Genomic DNA, 27,140 nt, shown 5'->3' with positions numbered 1-27,140 from the left:
TCTGAGACCTGTTTACAATGGGGTACTCAGGTCAAAGGAGTGTCAATCTTTTGTTCATGGTTATGAGTCATTCACGTCATCAAGGGAGCCATCAGAAAGGCATCCATCCCATCATTAGAGGGACAGCTGTCCTGTCATTAGGTGTGCTAACTAGAGCACAATAGGTGCTAGTTAGAGCTATTGTTTAGTCACTAGCCTATAGCAGTCGGCCTCTCAGTAGGAGGGGTCTGGTTAGGTTAAAAACTCCAGCTTTTGTTGGCTTCTGTTTTATTCTCTACAAGAGTCAGACAGAAGTCAGACTACCAGAGCAAGAATTTTAGCTGAGGATGCTTCTGCGATTTGAAGCGAAATGTCCTCGCGTCAAGCAACCCAGTCCAGTCGAAGATTCAAGTTTCTCTACTATGATCGTTGTTGATTATTATTGTCGTGACGTAGCGCGAATAAACTAATATATTTATCAGCCATTCCAAAAGTCTTTGACGATGGATTCTCATAAGGTGAGATGTTGCTTTTTAAATTGTTAAAAGATTCCAAACTGTCTCAGTAAATGTGATCTTTTTTTTTTTTCTAGACATAGTTTTTTTTTTTTTTTTTTTTTATCATAATTCCTTGTTGGACTTTTCCTAAAAACACCGGATTTGTCGACAGTTCTAAATGCAGTTTGGTAAAATGTGTTTTTAGGATTTTTCAAAGGGGACGGAAGAAACTTTGGAAGGCATAAAGAATTTAATAACCAGTTACAAGGTATACACACACACACACACACACACACACACACACACAGACAGAGTGTGTTTATGCTGTTCTCACTGAGGTCGAACCGTCAACAGGGTCAGTGTGAACAGCTGCTCCAGGATCAGATGATCGAGGTCGCCCGCAGAGATGAAGTGCGAAAAATGACTCAGGAGTTCAACCATCGAGCTGACAAACTGTCCCGGAGCCTGAGAGATGACCGGCTGTCCTACATGGAGAAGTTCCAGGCTGAAAAGGTCCTTTTTCCCCCGCTGACCTTTTCCTTTTTTACACTGTAAAGGTTTTTTTTTTTTAGAAGCCCCACCTCTTCTGTTTTTGCAGGTGTCACTCAGATTGGTGGGGGTGTTCTGTCTCCCCCAAGGTCATGATGTCTTGACATTAAAGCGGATATTTCCGCAGTGAGCAGTGAACATATCGCGCATATCATTGGAGGCGGTGGGTGTTGTTTTATGGTCGTTTACCGACTGAGGCCACTGCTTGTCCAGCTCACTTTGGCAGCAGACTCAGCAGCTCGGTCCACACTTCCCTATCCTTGGCTGAATGATATGCATGGAGTAACGCACGCAGTCAGTCAGTCAGTCAATCAGTCGTGATGTTTCACTGATGAACATAACTGCTTCAGTTGTAGTGGTGTGATTGTTAGCAAACGTACATGTATTATACATAGTGACCCCAAGAAGGCTCTTGATTTTGGGGGTCAAAGGTCACTGGTGCATACTCTGTAAAAGTCTTGTGAGCGCAATAACCAATATGATTTTTAACTGCCCATTTGTCAACAAACAGGGTTTGGCTGTTAGGAATATTGACGCTAAGAGGCCTATTGACTATGGGGTCAAAAGGTCAAGGCCATTGGAGTGACCTGCCTGAGGGTTTTTTTTTTTCTTACCGCTATAGTCTACATGCTACCTCAGGGGGGTTGGTAAGCACCTTGAGGGGACTTATGTTGGGATTTGAGGAAATATCAATAAAACTAATTGAACTGCAAAGTACGAGGTCTGTCCATAAACGGTCCTTTTTATTTTTTTCAAAAACTATATGGATTTCATTCATATGTTTTTATGTCAATCAATCAATCAGTCAATCAATTTTTTTTTATAGCGCCAAATCACAACAAACAGTTGCCCCAAGGCGCTTTATATTGTAAGGCAAGGCCATACAATAATTATGTAAAACCCCAACGGTCAAAACGACCCCCTGTGAGCAAGCACTTGGCAACAGTGGGAAGGAAAAACTCCCTTTTAACAGGAAGAAACCTCCAGCAGAACCAGGCTCAGGGAGGGGCAGTCTTCTGCTGGGACTGGTTGGGGCTGAGGGAGAGAACCAGGAAAAAGACATGCTGTGGAGGGGAGCAGAGATCGATCACTAATGATTAAATACAGAGTGATGCATACAGAGCAAAAAGAGAAAGAAACAGTGCATCATGGGAACCCCCCAGCAGTCTAAGTCTATAGCAGCATAACTAAGGGATGGTTCAGGGTCACCTGATCCAGCCCTAACTATAAGCTTTAGCAAAAAGGAAAGTTTTAAGCCTAATCTTAAAAGTAGAGAGGGTGTCTGTCTCCCTGATCTGAATTGGGAGCTGGTTCCACAGGAGAGGAGCCTGAAAGCTGAAGGCTCTGCCTCCCATTCTACTCTTACAAACCCTAGGAACTACAAGTAAGCCTGCAGTCTGAGAGCGAAGCGCTCTATTGGGGTGATATGGTACTACGAGGTCCCTAAGATAAGATGGGACCTGATTATTCAAAACCTTGTAAGTAAGAAGAAGAATTTTAAATTCTATTCTAGAATTAACAGGAAGCCAATGAAGAGAGGCCAATATGGGTGAGATATGCTCTCTCCTTCTAGTCCCCGTCAGTACTCTAGCTGCAGCATTTTGAATTAACTGAAGGCTTTTCAGGGAACTTTTAGGACAACCTGATAATAATGAATTACAATAGTCCAGCCTAGAGGAAATAAATGCATGAATTAGTTTTTCAGCATCACTCTGAGACAAGACCTTTCTAATTTTAGAGATATTGCGTAAATGCAAAAAAGCAGTCCTACATATTTGTTTAATATGCGCTTTGAATGACATATCCTGATCAAAAATGACTCCAAGATTTCTCACAGTATTACTAGAGGTCAGGGAAATGCCATCCAGAGTAAGGATCTGGTTAGACACCATGTTTCTAAGATTTGTGGGGCCAAGTACAATAACTTCAGTTTTATCTGAGTTTAAAAGCAGGAAATTAGAGATCATCCATGTCTTTATGTCTGTAAGACAATCCTGCAGTTTAGCTAATTGGTGTGTGTCCTCTGGCTTCATGGATAGATAAAGCTGGGTATCATCTGCGTAACAATGAAAATTTAAGCAATACCGTCTAATAATACTGCCTAAGGGAAGCATGTATAAAGTGAATAAAATTGGTCCTAGCACAGAACCTTGTGGAACTCCATAATTAACTTTAGTCTGTGAAGAAGATTCCCCATTTACATGAACAAATTGTAATCTATTAGACAAATATGATTCAAACCACCGCAGCGCAGTGCCTTTAATACCTATGGCATGCTCTAATCTCTGTAATAAAATTTTATGGTCAACAGTATCAAACGCAGCACTGAGGTCCAACAGAACAAGCACAGAGATGAGTCCACTGTCCGAGGCCATAAGAAGATCATTTGTAACCTTCACTAATGCTGTTTCTGTACTATGATGAATTCTAAAACCTGACTGAAACTCTTCAAATAGACCATTCCTCTGCAGATGATCAGTTAGCTGTTTTACAACTACCCTTTCAAGAATTTTTGAGAGAAAAGGAAGGTTGGAGATTGGCCTATAATTAGCTAAGATAGCTGGGTCAAGTGATGGCCTTTTAAGTAATGGTTTAATTACTGCCACCTTAAAAGCCTGTGGTACATAGCCAACTAACAAAGATAGATTGATCATATTTAAGATCGAAGCATTAAATAATGGTAGGGCTTCCTTGAGCAGCCTGGTAGGAATGGGGTCTAATAGACATGTTGATGGTTTGGATGAAGTAACTAATGAAAATAACTCAGACAGAACAATCTGAGAGAAAGAGTCAAACCAAATATCGGCATCACTGAAAGCAGCCAAAGATAACGATACGTCTTTGGGATGGTTATGAGTAATTTTTTCTCTAATAGTTAAAATTTTGTTAGCAAAGAAAGTCATGAAGTCATTACTAGTTAAAGTTAATGGAATACTCAGCTCAATAGAGCTCTGACTCTTTGTCAGCCTGGCTACAGTGCTGAAAAGAAACCTGGGGTTGTTCTTATTTTCTTCAATTAGTGATGAGTAGTAAGATGTCCTAGCTTTACGGAGGGCTTTTTTATAGAGCAACAGACTCTTTTTCCAGGCTAAGTGAAGATCTTCTAAATTAGTGAGACGCCATTTCCTCTCCAACTTACGGGTTATCTGCTTTAAGCTATGAGTTTGTGAGTTATACCACAAATACAGTCATACATGTAAAGTTAAATAAAGTTATACATGTCTATCTCGGCTTTCAGTGCTTACCAGTCGAGTGAGTTTAAGAGAACTTGTGGAGAGCTGGACATGTCCCAACTTGTCCTCTAACACTCCGAAACAGAGGTGTTCCTTTGTCTCGCTTCATCGGCGAATCGGTCGTGATGCGCGAAGCCTCCGCGCGGCTTTCCATGACAAAATCTCTTGTTAAAAGTGAAATCTGCCGGAAAATGGCTGATGTCCAGCTCTTGTGATAACCAGAGAAAGAGCACATGACGGTCTCGTATCCACAGAGCCATCAGCTTAGAAATGATCCAGTGGTTTGTGCCGCGACGTCGCAGCTCGCCGACCGTCCTTAAAGGGGTCCTTAAAGCTGTAGTTAAAGTCCTTATTCTCTGTGAAGCCCGTAAAATTTTCACAGAAAGCCAGATACATTGGTTTCCAGGTGCCAGTCTCTAACAGCTTCTGAAAAAATTCTGATGGAAAAAAAGTCCTTTTCATTCTGCCATTTCCAGACAATGAAAATCCGACGAGGGGGCGGGACCACTCCTTCCCAAGGCGTGCTCACAGGCGAATGATGTCACCAACAGGCGTGGAAAAACTCACGCATGCGCACGAGGGTTCAAGCATGTCTGACGTAAAAACATATGAATGAAATCCATGTAGTTTTTGAAAAAAATAAAAAGGACCGTTACTTTATGGACAGACCTCGTACTTTGTGAAAAATTTTGTGAGCACTGTAACTTCTTTCCCAACTTTCTGACAGTCACCAAATTTGGTGTGTGTCTTCAATATGGGAACCCCAAGAAGGCTGTTGATTTTGGGGTCCAAATCACTGACCTGTACTTTGTAAAAGCATCACTTGTCAGCGGTAATCTTATCAACATTTTACCCGGACGTGTGCTTGTTTTCTGTCATCAGTACTCAACTCTGTTGTTGTTGTTCTTTTGTCCTTCTAGGAGAGGCTGGACAGCCTCAGGCAAGATGAGAAGATGCTGCTGAGGGAGATAGAAAGCGTAGAAGCAGCTCTGAGGGACCAGGACAGGATGAATAATGGTCTGAAGCTGCAGTCTGACGTACGTTACTGTCTGTGCGCCCCTGTCCTTCCTCAGCTGTGTCCTGTACCCCCTGAGTCTGTCTCTTTGAACTTCAGATTTTCACGGGCATGCCAGAGAGGACAGTCGTCTTCGCCGGGCAGACGGGAGTTGCAGCTGACGGCTCGGCGTTTGATGTGAAGCCGCGTGTGGTTTACCCCATGGACGGAGGGACGGCACTGATCACGTTTGAGGACAAAGAAGGTGAGTGTCTTCAAAACCCGAACGGTTGACAAAGTTGGACACTACAGCCGTCCTCAGCATCATTCTGTCAGGAAGGTGAGGAGATGTCTTTATTATACCGGAATTTAGTTTTAGATTTGAAATGTTTTTATTGTACTTTGACTGGTGGTTGGCTCTCACTGCGGTATTGTATCACTTCCTGTTCCGGAGCACAGCGGTGTTTTTCTGTATCTGTTAGCTGTTTAATCTGCGCAGTTAGATTGATCTAGTTAACTAGATAACGATTTGTTTCCCAGTGTAATCTTTACGTGCCTTAACTAAAGCACTCCTTCTGCTGAATCACCTCTAAATTATTTACACATTATTCACTTTGTGTGTTTTTAGGAATCCGCTAGCTTAGCGCAGCTACTAGCTCTTAGCCGGTTTAGCATGTCGGCTTCTCCTGTCTCTCCTGCACTTTTCTGCTCTGGGTGTGAAATGTTTAGTTATTCCTCGGCCTCCTTTAGCAGTAATGGTACTTGTAATAAGTGTAGCTTATTCGTAGCTTTGGAGGCCAGGCTGGGCGAATTGGAGACTCGGCTCCGCACCGTGGAAAATTCTACAGCTAGCCAGGCCCCTGTAGTCGGTGCGGACCAAGGTAGCTTAGCCGCCATTAGTTTCCCTCTGGCAGATCCCGAGCAGCCGGGAAAGCAGGCCGACTGGGTGACTGTGAGGAGGAAGCGTAGTTCTAAACAGAAGCCCTGTGTACACCGCCAACCCGTTCACATTTCTAACCGTTTTTCCCCACTCGATGACACACCCACCGAGGATCAAACTCTGGTTATTGGCGACTCTGTTTTGAGAAATGTGAAGTTAGCGACACCAGCAACCATAGTCAATTGTCTTCCGGGGGCCAGAGCAGGCGACATTGAAGGAAATTTGAAACTGCTGGCTAAGGCTAAGCGTAAATTTGGTAAGATTGTAATTCACGTCGGCAGTAATGACACCTGGTTACGCCAATCGGAGGTCACTAAAATTAAAAAAATTAAAATGAGGTGGGCTTCATAGATAATTGGCAAAGCTTCTGGGGAAAACCTGGTCTTGTTAGGAGAGACGGCATCCATCCCACTTTGGATGGAGCAGCTCTCATTTCTAGAAATCTGGCCAATTTTCTTAAATCCTCCAAACCGTGACTATCCAGGGTTGGGACCAGGAAGCAGAGTTGTAGTCTTACACACCTCTCTGCAGCTTCTCTCCCCCTGCCATCCCCTCATTACCCCATCCCCGTAGAGATGGTGTCTGCTCCCAGACCACCAATAACCAGCAAAAATCTATTTAAGCATAAAAATTCAAAAAGAAAAAACAATATAGCACCTTCAACTGCACCACAGACTAAAACAGTTAAATGTGGTCTATTAAACATTAGGTCTCTCTCTTCTAAGTCCCTGTTAGTAAATGATATAATAATTGATCAACATATTGATTTATTCTGCCTTACAGAAACCTGGTTACAGCAGGATGAATATGTTAGTTTAAATGAGTCAACACCCCCGAGTCACACTAACTGTCAGAACGCTCGTAGCACGGGCCGAGGCGGAGGATTAGCAGCAATCTTCCATTCCAGCTTATTAATTAATCAAAAACCCAGACAGAGCTTTAATTCATTTGAAAGCTTGACTCTTAGTCTTGTCCATCCAAATTGGAAGTCCCAAAAACCAGTTTTATTTGTTATTATCTATCGTCCACCTGGTCGTTACTGTGAGTTTCTCTGTGAATTTTCAGACCTTTTGTCTGACTTAGTGCTTAGCTCAGATAAGATAATTATAGTGGCCGATTTTAACATCCACACAGATGCTGAGAATGAAAGCGCTGTAACTAGGTTTAAGGATATGATTCCTTCTTTATGTTCTCTCTCTAATAAAATTTTAACTATTAGAGAAAAAATTACTCATAACCATCCCAAAGATGTATCGTTATCTTTGGCTGCTTTCAGTGATGCCGGTATTTGGTTAGACTCTTTCTCTCCGATTGTTCTGTCTGAGTTATTTTCATTAGTTACTTCATCCAAACCATCAACATGTTTATTAGACCCCATTCCTACCAGGCTGCTCAAGGAAGCCCTACCATTATTTAATGCTTCGATCTTAAATATGATCAATCTATCTTTATTAGTTGGCTATGTACCACAGGCTTTTAAGGTGGCAGTAATTAAACCATTACTTAAAAAGCCATCACTTGACCCAGCTATCTTAGCTAATTATAGGCCAATCTCCAACCTTCCTTTTCTCTCAAAAATTCTTGAAAGGGTAGTTGTAAAACAGCTAACTGATCATCTGCAGAGGAATGGTCTATTTGAAGAGTTTCAGTCAGGGTTTAAAGGCACTGCGCTGCGGTGGTTTGAATCATATTTGTCTAATAGATTACAATTTGTTCATGTAAATGGGGAATCTTCTTCACAGACTAAAGTTAATTATGGAGTTCCACAAGGTTCTGTGCTAGGACCAATTTTATTCACTTTATACATGCTTCCCTTAGGCAGTATTATTAGACGGTATTGTTTAAATTTTCATTGTTACGCAGATGATACCCAGCTTTATCTATCCATGAAGCCAGAGGACACACACCAATTAGTTAAACTGCAGGATTGTCTTACAGACATAAAGACATGGATGACCTCTAATTTCCTGCTTTTAAATTAAGATAAAACTGAAGTTATTGTACTTGGCCCCACAAATCTTAGAAACATGGTGTCTAACCAGATCCTTACTCTGGATGGCATTACCCTGATCTCTAGTAATACTGTGAGAAATCTTGGAGTCATTTTTGATCAGGATATGTCATTCAAAGCGCATATTAAACAAATATGTAGGACTGCTTTTTTGCATTTACGCAATATCTCTAAAATTAGAAAGGTCTTGTCTCAGAGTGATGCTGAAAAACTAATTCATGCATTTATTTCCTCTAGGCTGGACTATTGTAATTCATTATTATCAGGTTGTCCTAAAAGTTCCCTGAAAAGCCTTCAGTTAATTCAAAATGCTGCAGCTAGAGTACTGACGGGGACTAGAAGGAGAGAGCATATCTCACCCATATTGGCCTCTCTTCATTGGCTCCCTGTTAATTCTAGAATAGAATTTAAAATTCTCCTTCTTACTTATAAGGTTTTGAATAATCAGGTCCCATCTTATCTTAGGGATCTCATAGTACCATATCACCCCAATAGAGCGCTTCGCTCTCAGACTGCAGGCTTACTTGTAGTTCCTAGGGTTTGTAAGAGTAGAATGGGAGGCAGAGCCTTCAGCTTTCAGGCTCCTCTCCTGTGGAACCAGCTCCCAATTCAGATCAGGGAGACAGACACCCTCTCTACTTTTAAGATTAGGCTTAAAACTTTCCTTTTTGCTAAAGCTTATAGTTAGGGCTGGATCAGGTGACCCTGAACCATCCCTTAGTTATGCTGCTATAGACTTAGACTGCTGGGGGGTTCCCATGATGCACTGTTTCTTTCTCTTTTTGCTCTGTATGCACCACTCTGCATTTAATCATTAGTGATCGATCTCTGCTCCCCTCCACAGCATGTCTTTTTCCTGGTTCTCTCCCTCAGCCCCAACCAGTCCCAGCAGAAGACTGCCCCTCCCTGAGCCTGGTTCTGCTGGAGGTTTCTTCCTGTTAAAAGGGAGTTTTTCCTTCCCACTGTCGCCAAGTGCTTGCTCACAGGGGGTCGTTTTGACCGTTGGGGTTTTTACATAATTATTGTATGGCCTTGCCTTACAATATAAAGCGCCTTGGGGCAACTGTTTGTTGTGATCTGGCGCTATATAAATAAAATTGATTGATTGATTGATTGACTTTGCTGTAACAATAAAATACATTTTTTGGGGGGGGGGTACAACCCTCCATCCAGGTAAATTTTTAGCCCTTCATTTGAAAGAATTTTGCCACCCTGGTAGTGTTTGGCCAGGTTTTTATTTAAGACCTTGGACTGCTCCTTTCTCTGAGACCCCGTTTGTACTCTGCATTAAAACATTTTTGGTGATTGGATTAAAATCACATACTGCTCGACCACATGAAAGTACAGGTGGGACTGGACCCAAAACACCTCAAAGACGTGATCCAGTCGACTAAAACACTTCTGGAGGTGGTCAGGTGAGAAGAGGATTGGAACAATCGTCTTCTCAAACATGTGTTGGTCAACCAAAGAAACAACATTTTGCCCGGAGGCCTATTTCACCAAGAAATCAAACAATTTGCAGCATAATTTTGAAAGAACATGACTTTTAAGCAAAGTGACCAAGATAACTGAAACGTTGGGGAATTATCATACACAGACTGAAGTTAAGTCCGTTATAGGATTTATTACAAGTTTTATGGGTTCTGGGTTTGTTTGTTTTTTTTTTTGTTTTTTTTTGGGGGGGGTCAACATGAAAGAAATTTGATCTTTTTTGAAAGAGTTATGAATTTTTGAACATTCATTCAATGTTAAAGGATCAGGATGATTTTTCCTGACTTTGACCTTTGAGCTTGAAATTGAATCAGTTCTCGCCTATCAGGATATGAATCCTCTGTAAAAAGTTTTATAACAATACATGAAGAAAGTGGTTTGCCGGCTGTTCACAAACGGGTGAAAACAGAACCTCCACTCAACTTTGTTGTCAGAGGTAATAAAAAAGATTGCACATTCTTGGGTTTGTGAAGGTCCTCATTCCCTCTCATGTCTTAGATATAAACTAAAATGTTTCAAACACTTTGATAAACAGCTTACAGGGACAAAAAAGGGGGAAAAAGTATTGCAAAATATTGGACTGTTTCACTTCCAAGTTTGAGTATCTCACTGTTTCTACCATAGCCATGGGGAAGACACTCACTGAGGTCCTCCACATGGAGGGTCAGACAGAGAGGGTCATTGCTGAAAGAGTTGGCTGTTCTCAGAGTGTTGGATCAAAGTATATTCATGGAAAGTCGATTGAAAAAGACAAGTGTAGTTGGAAAAGATGCACAAGCAACAGGGACAAACCGCAGCCTTGAGGAGGTTGTCAAGCAAAGCTGATTCAAGAACTTGAGGGAGCTTCACAAGGATTTTCTATTTATTCTTTATAACTCTAAGCCATAGTTAACAAAAAATGTTGAAACATTTTAGTTTATATGAAAATTCAGTAAGGTATATCTTCTATTATACATTCCAAATGTAAGGTAGAACTCTAGTGTATACTAAGGTCTATCTAAAAAAAAACAAACAAACTGTAGAGCCACTTAGGTGCCTGGTCTTGAGAACCAGGGATGGTTCTCAGTATGTAATTATTCCAGAATATATAAAAGGGATTAAGAAGACTACTCAGTAAAACAGTTTCAAAGAAAAGGTATTAAATACAGAAGTTTGACAATGGTGAGTTTTAGACCTGCTAAAGGCCAGATTACATGAAGAAGACCCTAATCACAGGAAAGTCCTGAATAACCACCTTCCTTCTGTTCTCCAGTGGCAAAGAAGGTTCTGGACAAGAAGTTCCATCAAGTCAAGTTTGATCTGGAAAATGCCTGCAGCATCAAAGTGGAGGCCAAACCAGTCCACCTGATGATGCCTCAGCAGGTGGAGGTATGGATCTGACTGCCTTAGCGTCTTCTGTCATACTTCCTTGAGTGATGTACCTGTTTGTCACTGTCTTGCAGATGGTCTCACAGGTGTGTTCTCAAAAGATATTAATCTCCAACCTGCCCCAAGTAAAAAGTGAGAACGTGAAGATGTTGCTGATGGAGCTGGAGCTCCACTTCTCCAAGAGACGCAATGGAGGTGGTGAGGTGGACTACTGTGAAATGCTGCCCGACTCTGGAAGTGTGGTCATCACCTTTGTAGATAAAAACAGTGAGTAGGTTTTGTTTTAACGTGTATTTGTTGGAATTCTTTCTCCTCAAAGGCTGTTGAGGATATCGGCACTAAGTTTGGCCAACGTGTATTTTGATCTCCATCTTGATCTTGATGCCTTAATTTCTAACTTGGTTGTCATGACATTGAATATTTTGAACTTCCACAGTTTCCCTATTTGTTTATATAGTCCATGAGCCAGCAGACAAATTTGACCTGAGCAGTACCACTTAAGGAGCCTCTACAAAAATGTGTGGTGGTCACCCAGGGTGGTAGCTGTAGTCAGGTTAGGGGTCAGTGAAGACTTGCACGGGGTCAACATTGAAAAATACTCCAATTATTGGTATACCACATTATTTGTCTGATCATAGCAGGGCTGTGAAAACGCCGCAGATCTGCGAAATTACGCAGATTACATCATGGGGGGGGGGGGGGGGGGGGGGGGGGTTAGTGTTTAACTCTGTAATTGTGATCATCACTGAGTTTTTAAACTGTCTATCACAAAGTGTTTTTTTTTACGACATCGTGCAAGACTTATAAGACCGCGGTGATCCGAGGACACTGATCTGTGTACAAATCAGTGTCCTCGGATCCGCGGAGTTTCGAGGAGAAAAAAAGCCTGGCTGTTGCGACAGTTGTCGTAAAGCGGGACTGGTTGGTTGCTGCGGCGATGCTGTGCGGCTGTTGTTCGACGCTTAAGCTAAACGTACCATGTGGACATCGCAAACCTTTAGAGCTCTAAAGTTTTTAAAAGAAGAATTGTGCAGCACGTGTGTGTCACGGAGCGACGTCGGACAGAGGGGAGATGGCGAGAAAGACGGTTTGAAAAAGTCTGATAAGGACAAAAATCTTCATCAACACAGATGAAACGGGAAAGTGAACTGTGCCCTCAGGAAACACGGTAAGAATTTTTCTCTCTCTGGAAAATAAACATTGTGCTGTTCAAACAGGATTTTAGAAAAGATTATTTAACTCTGACTTTATTTCATTGGGGAAAAAAGACTATTTGAATGGATTTACAGGAATTTACACAAGAATATGTGACTTTTTTACTATAATGTGTGTTATTGATATTTTACCATGATTTTCAAAATATTCTACAATCTTTAGCTGTGGTTTTTGAAATGCTGTAACAGTCTTTTCAGTCTTCATGAATTTCATGTAGTTTAATTGTTCTGAGTTAATGCATAATTTGGTTTACAATTAAAAGGAAAATCATTCCAGGTCCTACTTCCACGTCATATTCTGTTATTTCAACATCATCATCGACAGTTCATTTGAAAGGTTGAATATAGGATCATTTAAATATGCACTAATTTTGAGACTTTTTGTTCCAGGAGATTCTGAAAATGTATTATTAGATAAAAAAATTAATTTGGTTTCTGGGATCCCACGGGGCCCGAGACCCCAGCTCATGGGGGCCTGTGCCCCCCAGACCCCTTGCAAATTTTCCTCGGATTTCACAATTTTCATTTCACAGCCCTGTCATAGAGATTCCAAAACGGAGTCGTTTGGACTATCTGACTGAATGTTATGGATTAAAAATGGTGACAAAGGTCAATTTCAATTTGTAAAGGAGTAAAAAAAAGTTGCTCCAATTTTGGTAAAATCTGATGAATTGAAATCACCTGATTTAAGGTGTACAGGTAGAAGCCTGGTAGGGCTTTCACTTTCTGAAGCCGGAGTTTTCCATCTCTGCACATGTTACCCTGTAACTTGATAACTAACCATCAGAGGTGGGACGAAGTCACTGTCAAGTTATCAATCTACAAGTCTCAAGTTGGCTTATAAACAGTTGGTCATTATGACTTGAGACTTGACTTGAGACTTGCTGATTCATGACTTGATGGTGACTTCGTCCCACCTCTACTAACCATGACAGATGGTGCAAATTATTCCTCTAAAAAACTCTATTAACTCAACCAATAATAACAATAATTGTCATTTATACCATAAACCCACTTGGCCCACAGACTAATACATTTCTGCTTAATCATACGTTTGTAGAATGTGAAGGCGGGGCCACTTACTCTGCTCGAACCGACAACCTTCTGAGTCTTCACACCGCTGGTTTAAAACCACTTTTTTTTTTATATTTTAAAAATGTAATAAAGCAATTGGATTTGAATTACATGTTGTTCTTCAGTCATCTGACGTAGTTTTAATTTAATACACAAATGGGAATATTTAATCTTAGTCTAGTGTTGGTTAAAATCCTGAGTGGGGCGTGGCGTCCTTAAATTTGGAGACAGCTGTTCTACACATTCCAGAGTCTGCATTGTCACATTAGACAAAACCCTAAAACATATATTCATGATAATCTCAGAGCTGCTCAGGTTGGCAGGTGTTCCTGATCCTCACCTCAGTTTTGCATTTCAAAAGCAGCCGATTACTCCATTTTGTCCTTCTTTCATTTTGTTGTGAATGTCGCTGATTAAAGTCTTTTTTCCGCCAGTTGCTCGCAGTCTGACTGATGCCAAGTATCACGATGTGATTCTACAAGGAAAGAAGCACAAACTTTGGGTGACGCCGTTTCTTAATGGACAAATTATAAAGCTGGAGGTAAGGCTGGAACACTCCCACCTCATGGTCTCAGGTTCATCTCCAGCAACTAACACTATTTTCCACTCAAATACACCTAAACTCTCTTTCTGAGGACCACATGATGTGAAAACACAAAACTTTCTTACCTGTAAATCTGGTCCTGTTTTCTGCATAAATAAATGTTATCCATTCTTTTTGCTCAAACGCCAAAGCAGGGGCGAATCCAGATGGAATGGGGGTGTGGGGCAAGGATGTGCCCCCCCACAACACCCCTAGATTAAAGGTCCAGTTTTGAAGCCTTATTCAACAAGTAAAATGTTTAGAGAGAATTGAAATGTTAGAAAAATGTTAAAAAGAATTCAATAGTTGCATTTATAAAAATGTAGGTTAGAAATTGCAAGTTTTACTGTTACAGTGCTGTCAACAGTTAAATATGAGGTCAAGAAAGAGGTCTTTATTTTACTTTTTATAAAACAAGTATTTATTTTCATTGAAGTCAAAAAAGGGTGACTATAAAGTGAGTTTTGGCAAAGTTTCAGTGTTTTCAGTGCGAACGCGAGGTACACGAAAGCACAACCTGTCATTTGAGCACAGAGTGTAATGCCTTTCAGATCTCAGAAGTAAACTGGATAGATAAGTTGGAACCAATCTAATAAGAGCCTTGTAAACCAGAGTCATCCAGTGTGTATGTCACCTTATATTCAGAGAGGGCATGCTAGCACTAGCATACAGCTCACAGTGGTGGGTGAGGCGGCTACCACCAGTGACATAATTCTAGAGTAGATAACCATTCTGCTAGAGTGAAACTTGTTAGAGTCTCTTCAATTCAGGGAAGCGAAAATGCATCTTTATGAGTAATAGAGTTTAGCTTCCGATAATCCACACAGAATCTCCAACTGCCATCCTTTTTTCTGACTAGGACTATTGGCGCAGCCCAGGGGCTACAGCTCTCGCGTATCACACCTCTTTCCAGCATATCCACAAGTAATGCCTTCATCTCCTTATACATCGAAGGAGGTAATGGTTGTTACCTCTCTTTAATGGGAGGGGCACCTATAGTGTTAATGCAATATTTCACCAAGTCTGTTCTTCTAAAATCATCATCTACCGCAAAAACGTTCCTCCACTTATGCAGCAGGGCTTTAAACTGTTGCTGAGGAGTCAAATGAGGACAATCACTGAGGTTGCCCACTTCTCCAGTGGGCTCCCCTTCATTAATATTCAAAGTGTCCACCACACCAACTTCAACCACTCCATCCACACCCAGAGTCAAACTCAAATCCTGGGTACCCCGAACGTCTGCTTCCTCCACCTGGTATAACTGGCCCAGTTTCTGATAACATCCAATAGAAACTGGGTACGAATGAGGATTACAGTCATGGACAGGTACCCTCCCACCTCGCACGACCGACAAGGTTCTGGCAACTCCCCATGCTTCCGCATCAGGCATAGTCTCCAGTACTGCAGAACTACTAGGCCCTGTACAAGCCCATCTCCACACAATGATCTCACTTTTGGGTGGTACCTGAACAATGTGCCTACTAGCTGGTTGAACATAACAAATGAACCCATCATGTGACGTTGTGGTGACCCTCTGGCATACATCAAATGTTTCCTGCCACACCTTCCGGGGTTTCCATTTCTGAGCGAAAAGAGCAGACTTCTCATGCTTACAGACAACATCCCAACATGCACCAATCACATTCATTCCAATAAGCAATGGATGAGTAGAACAGTTGTCCTTAACAACTGCTTGCCTCTACTGGTGGTTGGCTCTCACTGCGGTATTGTATCACTTCCTGTTCCGGAGCACAGCGGTGTTTTTCTGTATCTGTTAGCTGTTTAATCTGCGCAGTTAGATTGATCTAGTTATCTAGATTACGATTTGTTTCCCAGTGTAATCTTTACGTGCCTTAACTAAAGCACTCCTTCTGCTGAATCACCTCTAAATTATTTACACATTATTCACTTTGCGTGTTTTTAGGAATCCGCTAGCTTAGCGTAGCTACTAGCTCTTAGCCGATTTAGCATGGCGGCTTCTCCTGTCTCTCCTGCACTTTTCTGCTCTGGGTGTGAAATGTTTAGTTATTCCTCGGCCTCCTTTAGCAGTAACGGTACTTGTAATAAGTGTAGCTTATTCGTAACTTTGGAGGCCAGGCTGGGCGAATTGGAGACTCGGCTCCGCACCATGGAAAATTCTACAGCTAGCCAGGCCCCTGTAGTCAGTGCGGACCAAGGTAGCTTAGCCGCCGTTAGTTACCCCCTGGCAGATCCCGAGCAGCCGGGAAAGCAGGCTGACTGGGTGACTGTGAGGAGGAAGCGTAGCCCTAAACAGAAGCCCCGTGTACACCGCCAACCCGTTCACATCTCTAACCATTTTTCCCCACTCGGCGACACACCCGCCGAGGATCAAACTCTGGTTATTGGCGACTCTGTTTTGCGAAATGTGAAGTTAGCGACACCAGCAACCATAGTCAATTGTCTTCTGGGGGCCAGAGCAGGCGACATTGAAGGAAATTTGAAACTGCTGGCTAAGGCTAAGCGTAAATTTGGTAAGATTGTAATTCACGTCGGCAGTAATGACACCCGGTTACGCCAATCGGAGGTCACTAAAATGAACATTAAATCGGTGTGTAACTTTGCAAAAACAATGTCGGACTCTGTAGTTTTCTCTGGGCCCCTCCCCAATCAGACCGGGAATGACATGTTTAGCCGCATGTTCTCCTTGAATTGCTGGCTGTCTGAGTGGTGTCCAAAAAATGAGGTGGGCTTCATAGATAATTGGCAAAGCTTCTGGGGAAAACCTGGTCTTGTTAGGAGAGACGGCATCCATCCCACTTTGGATGGAGCAGCTCTCATTTCTAGAAATCTGGCCAATTTTCTTAAATCCTCCAAACCGTGACTATCCAGGGTTGGGACCAGGAAGCAGAGTTGTAGTCTTACACACCTCTCTGCAGCTTCTCTCCCCCTGCCATCCCCTCATTACCCCATCCCCATAGAGACGGTGCCTGCTCCCAGACCACCAATAACCAGTAAAAATCTATTTAAGCATAAAAATTCAAAAAGAAAAAATAATATAGTACCTTCAATTGCACCACAGACTAAAACAGTTAAATGTGGTCTATTAAACATTAGGTCTCTCTCTTCTAAGTCCCTGTTGGTAAATGATATAATAATTGATCAACATATTGATTTATTCTGCCTTACAGAAACCTGGTTACAGCAGGATGAATATGTTAGTTTAAATGAGTCAACACCCCCGAGTCACACTAACTGTCAGAATGCTCGTAGCACGGGCCGGGGTGGAGGATTAGCAGCAATCTTCCATTCCAGCTTATTAATTAATCAAAAACCCAGACAGAGCTTTAATTCATTTGAAAGCTTGACTCTTAGTCTTGTCCATCCAAATTGGAAGTCCCAAAAAACAGTTTTATTTGTTATTATCTATCGTCCACCTGGTCGTTACTGTGAGTTTCTCTGTGAATTTTCAGACCTTTTGTCTGACTTAGTGCTTAGCTCAGATAAGATAATTATAGTGGGCGATTTTAACATCCACACAGATGCTGAGAATGACAGCCTCACCACTGCATTTAATCTATTATTAGACTCTATCGGCTTTGCTCAAAAAGTAAATGAGTCCACCCACCACTTTAATCATATTTTAGATCTTGTTCTGACTTATGGTATGGAAATAGAAGACTTAACAGTATTCCCTGAAAACTCCCTTTTGTCTGATCATTTTTTAATAACATTTACATTTACCCTGATGGACTACCCAGCAGTGGGGAATAAGTTTCATTACACTAGAAGTCTTTCAGAAAGCGCTGTAACTAGGTTTAAGGATATGATTCCTTCTTTATGTTCTCTAATGTCATATACCAACACAGAGCAGAGTAGCTACCTAAACTCTGTAAGGGAGTTAGAGTATCTCGTCAATAGTTTTACATCCTCACTGAAGACAACTTTGGATGCTGTAGCTCCTCTGAAAAAGAGAGCTTTAAATCAGAAGTGTCTGACTCCGTGGTATAACTCACAAACTCGTAGCTTAAAGCTGATAACCCGTAAGTTGGAGAGGAAATGGCGTCTCACTAATTTAGAAGATCTTCACTTAGCCTGGAAAAAGAGTTTGTTGCTCTATAAGAAAGCCCTTCGTGAAGCTAGGACATCTTTCTACTCATCACTAATTGAAGAAAATAAGAACAACCCCAGGTTTCTTTTCAGCACTGTAGCCAGGCTGACAAAGAGTCAGAGCTCTATTGAGCTGAGTATTCCATTAACTTTAACTAGTAATGACTTCATGACTTTCTTTGCTAACAAAATTTTGACTATTAGAGAAAAATTACTCATAACCATCCCAAAGATGTATCGTTATCTTTGGCTGCTTTCAGTGATGCCGGTATTTGGTTAGACTCTTTCTCTCCGATTGTTCTGTCTGAGTTATTTTCATTAGTTACTTCATCCAAACCATCAACATGCTTATTAGACCCCATTCCTGCCAGGCTGCTCAAGGAAGTCCTACCATTATTTAATGCTTCAATCTTAAATATGATCAATCTATCTTTGTTAGTTGGTTATGTACCACAGGCCTTTAAGGTGGCAGTAATTAAACCATTACTTAAAAAGCCATCACTTGACCCAGCTATCTTAGCTAATTATAGGCCAATCTCCAACCTTCCTTTTCTCTCAAAGATTCTTGAGAGGGTAGTTGTAAAACAGCTAACTGATCACCTGCAGAGGAATGGTCTATTTGAAGAGTTTCAGTCAGGTTTTAGAATTCATCATAGTACAGAAACAGCATTAGTGAAGGTTACAAATGATCTTCTTATGGCTTCGGACAGTGGACTTATCTCTGTGCTTGTTCTGTTGGACCTCAGTGCTGCTTTTGATACTGTTGACCATAAAATTTTATTACAGAGATTAGAGCATGCCATAGGTATTAAAGGCATTGTGCTGCGGTGGTTTGAATCATATTTGTCTAATAGATTACAGTTTGTTCATGTAAATGGGGAATCTTCTTCACAGACTAAAGTTAATTATGGAGTTCCACAAGGTTCTGTGCTAGGACCAATTTTATTCACTTTATACATGCTTCCCTTGGGCAGTATTATTAGACGGTATTGCTTAAATTTTCATTGTTACGCAGATGATACCCAGCTTTATCTATCCATGAAGCCAGAGGATACGCACCAATTAGCTAAACTGCAGGATTGTCTTACAGACATAAAGACATGGATGACCTCTAATTTCCTGCTTTTAAACTCAGATAAAACTGAAGTTATTGTACTTGGCCCCACAAATCTTAGAAGCATGGTGTCTAACCAGATCGTTACTCTGGATGGCATTTCCCTGATCTCTAGTAATACTGTGAGAAATCTTGGAGTTATTTTTGATCAGGATATGTCATTCAAAGCGCATATTAAACAAATATGTAGGACTGCTTTTTTGCATTTACGCAATATCTCTAAAATCAGAAAGGTCTTGTCTCAGAGTGATGCTGAAAAACTAATTCATGCATTTATTTCCTCTTGGCTGGACTATTGTAATTCATTATTATCAGGTTGTCCTAAAAGTTCCCTAAAAAGCCTTCAGTTGGTTCAGAATGCTGCAGCTAGAGTACTGACGGGGACTAGCAGGAGAGAGCATATCTCACCCGTGTTGGCCTCCCTTCATTGGCTTCCTGTTAATGCTAGAATAGAATTTAAAATTCTTCTTCTTACTTATAAGGTTTTGAATAATCAGGTCCCATCTTATCTTAGGGACCTCGTAGTACCATATTACCCCATTAGAGCGCTTCGCTCTCAGACTGCGGGCTTACTTGTAGTTCCTAGGGTTTGTAAGAGTAGAATGGGAGGCAGAGCCTTCAGCTTTCAGGCTCCTCTCCTGTGGAACCAGCTCCCAATTCAGATCAGGGAGACAGACACCCTCTCTACTTTTAAGATTAGGCTTAAAACTTTCCTTTTCGCTAAGGCTTATAGTTAGGGCTGGATCGGGTGACCCTGGACCATCCCTTGGTTATGTTGTTTTAGACGTAGACTGTGTTTCATAATTATTGTATGGCCTTGCCTTGCAATGTGGAGCGCCTTGGGGCAACTGTTTGTTGTGATTTGGCGCTATACAAGAAAAAAGTTGATTGATTGATAAGATAATTATAGTGGGCGATTTTAACATCCACACAGATGCTGAGAATGACAGCCTCAACACTGCATTTAATCTATTATTAGACTCTATTGGCTTTGCTCAAAAAGTAAATGAGTCCACCCACCACTTTAATCATATCTTAGATCTTGTTCTGACTTATGGTATGGAAATAGAAGACTTAACAGTATTCCCTGAAAACTCCCTTCTGTCTGATCATTTCTTAATAACATTTACATTTACTCTGATGGACTACCCAGCAGTGGGGAATAAGTTTCATTACACTAGAAGTCTTTCAGAAAGCGCTGTAACTAGGTTTAAGGATATGATTCCTTCTTTATGTTCTCTAATGCCATATACCAACACAGTGCAGAGTAGCTACCTAAACTCTGTAAGTGAGATAGAGTATCTCGTCAATAGTTTTACATCCTCATTGAAGACAACTTTGGATGCTGTAGCTCCTCTAAAAAAGAGAGCTTTAAATCAGAAGTGCCTGACTCCGTGGTATAACTCACAAACTCGTAGCTTAAAGCAGATAACCCGTAAGTTGGAGAGGAAATGGCGTCTCACTAATTTAGAAGATCTTCACTTAGCCTGGAAAAAGAGTCTGTTGCTCTATAAAAAAGCCCTCGTAAAGCTAGGACATCTTTCTACTCATCACTAATTGAAGAAAATAAGAACAACCCCAGGTTTCTTTTCAGCACTGTAGCCAGGCTGACAGAGTCAGAGCTCTATTGAGCCGAGTATTCCATTAACTTTAACTAGTAATGACTTCATGACTTTCTTTGCTAACAAAATTTTAACTATTAGAGAAAAAAATTACACATAACCATCCCAAAGACGTATCGTTATCTTTGGCTGCTTTCAGTGATGCCGGTATTTGGTTAGACTCTTTCTCTCCGATTGTTCTGTCTGAGTTATTTTCATTAGTTACTTCATCCAAACCATCAACATGTTTATTAGACCCCATTCCTACCAGGCTGCTCAAGGAAGCCCTACCATTATTTAATGCTTCGATCTTAAATATGATCAATCTATCTTTGTTAGTTGGCTATGTACCACAGGCTTTTAAGGTGGCAGTAATTAAACCATTACTTAAAAGCCATCACTTGACCCAGCTATCTTAGCTAATTATAGGCCAATCTCCAACCTTCCTTTTCTCTCAAAAATTCTTGAAAGGGTAGTTGTAAAACAGCTAACTGATCATCTGCAGAGGAATGGTCTATTTGAAGAGTTTCAGTCAGGTTTTAGAATTCATCATAGTACAGAAACAGCATTAGTGAAGGTTACAAATGATCTTCTTATGGCCTCGGACAGTGGACTCATCTCTGTGCTTGTTCTGTTAGACCTCAGTGCTGCTTTTGATACTGTTGACCATAAAATTTTATTACAGAGATTAGAGCATGCCATAGGTATTAAAGGCACTGCGCTGCGGTGGTTTGAATCATATTTGTCTAATAGATTACAATTTGTTCATGTAAATGGGGAATCTTCTTCACAGACTAAAGTTAATTATGGAGTTCCACAAGGTTCTGTGCTAGGACCAATTTTATTCACTTTATACATGCTTCCCTTAGGCAGTATTATTAGACGGTATTGCTTAAATTTTCATTGTTACGCAGATGATACCCAGCTTTATCTATCCATGAAGCCAGAGGACACACACCAATTAGCTAAACTGCAGGATTGTCTTACAGACATAAAGACATGGATGACCTCTAATTTCCTGCTTTTAAACTCAGATAAAACTGAAGTTATTGTACTTGGCCCCACAAATCTTAGAAACATGGTGTCTAACCAGATCCTTACTCTGGATGGCATTACCCTGACCTCTAGTAATACTGTGAGAAATCTTGGAGTCATTTTTGATCAGGATATGTCATTCAAAGCGCATATTAAACAAATATGTAGGACTGCTTTTTTGCATTTACGCAATATCTCTAAAATCAGAAAGGTCTTGTCTCAGAGTGATGCTGAAAAACTAATTCATGCATTTATTTCCTCTAGGCTGGACTATTGTAATTCATTATTATCAGGTTGTCCTAAAAGTTCCCTAAAAAGCCTTCAGTTAATTCAAAATGCTGCAGCTAGAGTACTGACGGGGACTAGAAGGAGAGAGCATATCTCATCCATATTGGCCTCTCTTCATTGGCTTCCTGTTAATTCTAGAATAGAATTTAAAATTCTTCTTCTTACTTATAAGGTTTTGAATAATCAGGTCCCATCTTATCTTAGGGACCTCGTAGTACCATATTACCCCAATAGAGCGCTTCGCTCTCAGACTGCAGGCTTACTTGTAGTTCCTAGGGTTTGTAAGAGTAGAATGGGAGGCAGAGCCTTCAGCTTTCAGGCTCCTCTCCTGTGGAACCAGCTCCCAATTCAGATCAGGGAGACAGATACCCTCTCTACTTTTAAGATTAGGCTTAAAACTTTCCTTTTTGCTAAAGCTTATAGTTAGGGCTGGATCAGGTGACCCTGCTATAGACGTAGACTGCTGGGGGGTTCCCATGATGCACTGTTTCTTTCTCTTTTTGCTCTGTATGCACCACTCTGCATTTAATCATTAGTGATTGATCTCTGCTCCCCTCCACAGCATGTCTTTTTCGTGGTTCTCTCCCTCAGCCCCAACCAGTCCCAGCAGAAGACTGCCCCTCCCTGAGCCTGGTTCTGCTGGAGGTTTCTTCCTGTTAAAAGGGAGTTTTTCCTTCCCACTGTAGCCAAGTGCTTGCTCACAGGGGGTCGTTTTGACCGTTGGGGTTTTTCATAATTATTGTATGGCCTTGCCTTACAATATAAAGCGCCTTGGGGCAACTGTTTGTTGTGATTTGGCGCTATATAAAAAAATTGATTGATTGATTGATTAACAATAACAAGACCTTTCTCTGGGATTTTTACTCCTTCAATTTCAAAGTCCATAATTGTATAACCAGAATATGGTATAATAAGACCATTTGCGGCTTTAAGAGCGAACACCAGGGGAGTTGTATCTCTTTCAGTCTGGGGGAAATATTGTTCCATGACACTTTGTTGAATTATAGTTACTTGTGAACCAGTGTCCAATATGCCATTCATTTTCACACCGCCAACACAAACTTCAATAGTTCGGCGTTTTCCACACAAAGTGAGTTTTGGCCGCCTGATAATCAGCCTCAGAGGCTGTCCCTGCTGCTTGGACCTCAGCAGCAGGGGTAACTACAACTACCAAGTCAAATTTGGCAGCACGGTGGCTTAGTGGTTAGCACTGTTGCCTCACAGCAAGAAGGTTATGGGATCGATTCCCACCTGTGGCCTTTCTGTGTGGTGTTTGCTCCGGTTTCCTCCCACTTTTAAAGACATGCAGGTTAGATGAATTGTTAATTTTATATTTGTTCAGGTCTCCCTTGCAAAAGAGGTCTCGATCACAATGGGACTAACCTGATTCAATTTTTAAAAATTTGTCAGGTTCAATTTTAAATGCTTGTTGATATATTTTTGACCATCTCTAAAAGCTTGCATCTTTTTTTATTAATTCTGTGGCATCTCCCCCCTCGCCAGACCAGAATGTCCATGTGTCCCCGGACGGTGCTGCTGGCGGGGATTCCTGACTTCATGGAGAGGGACACCCTGCAGGATCTGATGGAAATCTACTTCCAGAACAGCAACAGGGGTGGAGGAGAGATCGAGATGATCCTCTACAATACGCTGGGCCAGAAAACCCTGGCCCTGTTTGAGGGCGGAGCCATGAGCTCAGCAACGGGGGGGGGGCGGTGTAGAGCTCAGTGAAAATGGCATCTGATGTTTATTGGGAGAGGGAAACCTTTTTTTTTTTTTTTTGGGTGTACACCTCCACAATACAGTTGAAATGAAAATCAGGATGTTTGCAGACTTTTAGCTTTAATTCTAGTAATAAAAATATTAACAATTTAGGAATTGTAGATCATTTTCATACACAGCCCCTCCATTTTCCATAAATAACTGATTATCACTTTTGCAGCCAGCAATGAATATGTCTTGTACTGCATCAGTATGATGAAGCTGTCTGGACTAGGCAGTTAAAAAAACAAAAAAACTGATTGTGGGTCAAGCAGACAAGTGTGAGTTATAGGCTTCTGTGTCTGTGATTGAAGAAGGCGTCCTGCATGGTTTTTATTATAATTTACAGCTGCTCACCTCGTGAATTAACGCTGACGGTCTACAGGACAAACACATCTTTGTTTCATTTCAACTGTGTTGTTTTGTCCAGAAACAAAATTGCAGAAAAAACAAATGCTGTCTGTGTCCAAATAATAATAACTGAGACCCTTCATGCTCCCTTGTTGGGCACTCAGAGGTCCCCACAGCAAATCCAAGGTGGAGCTGCATGTTGAATTGGCACAAATTTTACACCAGATGCCCTTCCTTGCGCAACTCCACATTACATAGATAAATGTAGCAGGGGTAGGGTTCGAACTGGGAACCTTCCGCACTGAAACCAAGCGCACTAGCCACTTGGCCACCACCCCTTATGGACTTTTTCCCTAGTTATGCTTCCACACGTTGTCACAGTAGTCACAAAATCAGGCAGGTCTTATGTCTTAATTCCTGAAACTATTTAAAAGATCACACTTCAATCATTTACAGAACAAAGAAAGTGCAATTTTATCTTTTGAGTCATCTTTTGTTTTATGTTTCTCACCTCATGTACATATTAAGGTACCACTCAAAAAATAGTTTAATTTTTATTGTCCCACCCTCCAGATTTGTTCATAATGTCAAAAGAAAAAAGCTGACAAAATTTGGATGTATTACAATATTTACTACTTTTGTAACTTCTGGAAAAATTTGGATATGATCAATAACAGTTTTAACATAAACATAAGAATTATTGTAGAAATACTTAAAATGAAGACTAGGAGCTGCTAGCAGTTACTTCAGAACTTAAGTGCTTTTTAAACGAAAATAAATTAACACAAAAAATGACTGAAAATGTCACAATGCTCTGTCCAGAGAATGACGTTACTGCAGCTTTAGCAACAGCTTCATTTGTCTTCTTGTAGCTGTCCAGCTCACGCAGTAGCTGCAGATCATTTTGTGGAACAGATGACGAATACATGCATGTGAACCAAGTCTTAAGGTCGACTTTTATCACAAATGTGCTGAAATGGCCAAGAGGCGAGAGTTCATGTGCAGTCAGTCGGCACTAGGAATGAAAGATGTATATCTTCAGGCTGCATATGAGCTTTACCATCATCTAGCTGGATGGAATGCCTGAGGACCCTGAATCTGTACGTCACCATTGCAATCAGATACCAGACATAGCAGTGACAAGTGCAGGTGCTCACGGTAATTATCTCTGGGATGAAACTCTTAGTTGTTACAGAATGAAGTGAATGATATCACCCTTAACTGGATTGAGAGCTGACGTTATGAACTCCACATCTAGTCCACTTTCAGAGCCAGACTGGTCAATTGAGCCCCAATTATAGTGTGTGATAGTTCACTGAGCTACCAGTAAATATCCAATATGGAAAAAGTTGAAAAAATGTTTTGGCCATAATATTGAGTGGCACATATGGGTGTGTGTGTATAAACTGCAAAACAAATCTTTATGAATGTAATTGAAAGACAAATTCCTTGATAAGTTGAAACCTTTTTTGAGTGTTTTTGTTTATTTAATAATTATAAAACTAAGACGCACATTGTATGTGAGAACTCCAACAATCAGTGTGTTTGTGATTTGAAACCTAGTGAATCATGACTGGTTTCAGCGATAGATTAAGAACACAGTTGACATAAAATCTGTACATACAAATTCTGTCTGAAACATTAAATACTGTTACATTAGAGCTGCTAGACATTTTGTCACACTTTGGCTTAAAATGGAATGTTGTTTTTTTGTTTTACAGTTGATATTTTGCCACTTTCACTTCAAACCCACACCATAGAAAGTTTAAATGCCACATTCTAACTTGGAATATGAATGAGTTCAATGTAAAAAAACAAACAAACCACAAACTCCAAAACTACAACTTGGTAAAATCCTATTATACCTGCATTAATGGTAAATGTCCACCAGGTGGAAATATTGCTCCATTTCAAGAAACGTGGGAGCAGGCTGTTTAGGAACATGATGATGAACCTGTTGCTTATAGTAGTGGATGACCTTTCCTTGTTCTTCTGAAACCTAATAAACCATAAATCATGTTTGATTCTGGTTCTGTTGCTGACCAATTTGTGTTTGTGTACCTCACTTTTTGACCAGAGTGGGTGATGTTGCGTAGCTCCAATATTTTTGGTCATAAGCACTATGATGAACATTTTAGGGGTGGGATTTCTATTACACAGGTCACAGAAGTTTCATGAGCTTTGTCAGGCCAAAATGTTTATAGTTAGAAAATGTCTGTATACGAGCCTTTGGGTTTAACATGAAACCTGATATATGAAAATATGACATGTAGATTAAAAAGCGGTTTTGCAGAATAAATCACCTTTAATACTTGTTTTATTTGAAGAACTTATTTTCAAATATTCACCTTTAAAACCTGAGAGGGCAAAAACTCCTTGCATTCCAAGTAAAAAAAAAAAAAAAAAAGGCTGCGGTCCTTCATCCTTGTGTTAAAGACGGTAAACTCCACACTGAGACGGTCATCAGTCTGCTGCAGCTGTTGGATGAGGATCTGCATTGTAACACAGCGCTGCTAACGATTTATTCAGATAGCACCTTTTCACGATTGTATAATTGCACAAGCTAATGTCACAGTTACAATATGATTAATTCTGAAGTGTTACGCCTAATCCTTCCATTATTTAAATTAATCCACACTGGTCTCTGAACAGTCTTCATGCACAGCGGTGGAGGTGGCTGCAGGTGTTACTGCAACAGTCTTTTCACCTTCCCAGCAAACAATGTGTAACAATTTGGTGCACTTCGGCTTAATGCCTAAGAAGTCACCTATGACTTGTTTAAATGACTATAGGCCAGTTGCACTTCCATCAGTGTTGATGAAAACCTTTGAACGTCTTGTGCTGGAGCACATTAAAGCCCAGATCCCTGTGTCTGTTGATCCACTCCAGTTTGCATATAGACAGAAGTGTGGAGGATGCTATTTCATTTGCCTTGAACTCTGTGTACAAACATCCCAGGGTAGAGTACTTTTTACTGACTATAGCTCTG

The 27,140-nt window shown here is 40.9% G+C and overlaps 1 protein-coding gene across 1 annotated transcript; it reads left to right on the top strand.

The window, feature by feature from the left end:
* The first annotated feature begins 467 nt into the window (after positions 1 to 467).
* Positions 468 to 26,175, top strand: ifi35 (interferon-induced protein 35). The gene is made up of 9 exons (XM_034190914.1): positions 468 to 497; positions 682 to 744; positions 831 to 989; positions 5,179 to 5,295; positions 5,373 to 5,517; positions 10,947 to 11,062; positions 11,137 to 11,329; positions 13,785 to 13,891; positions 23,543 to 26,175. The coding sequence occupies exons 1-9, from the start codon at positions 483 to 485 to the stop codon at positions 23,768 to 23,770; spliced, it is 1,143 nt and encodes a 380-aa protein (XP_034046805.1). The 5' UTR covers positions 468 to 482; the 3' UTR covers positions 23,771 to 26,175.
* Positions 26,176 to 27,140: the final 965 nt, after the last annotated feature.

The sequence above is a fragment of the Thalassophryne amazonica genome, chromosome 16, assembly GCF_902500255.1.
Source record: "Thalassophryne amazonica chromosome 16, fThaAma1.1, whole genome shotgun sequence".
Classification (NCBI taxonomy): Eukaryota; Metazoa; Chordata; class Actinopteri; order Batrachoidiformes; family Batrachoididae; genus Thalassophryne; species Thalassophryne amazonica.
This window is presented reverse-complemented; position numbering and strand designations above follow the sequence as displayed.

What these genes read in the sequence shown, in the direction of transcription:
- ifi35 (XM_034190914.1), top strand. An exon ending in AGAAGTTCCAGGCTGAAAAG is followed by an intron (nt 990 to 5,178) that starts GTCCTTTTTCCC and finishes TTGTCCTTCTAG; the next exon opens with GAGAGGCTGGACAGCCTCAG. An exon ending in GTCTGAAGCTGCAGTCTGAC is followed by an intron (nt 5,296 to 5,372) that starts GTACGTTACTGT and finishes TTTGAACTTCAG; the next exon opens with ATTTTCACGGGCATGCCAGA.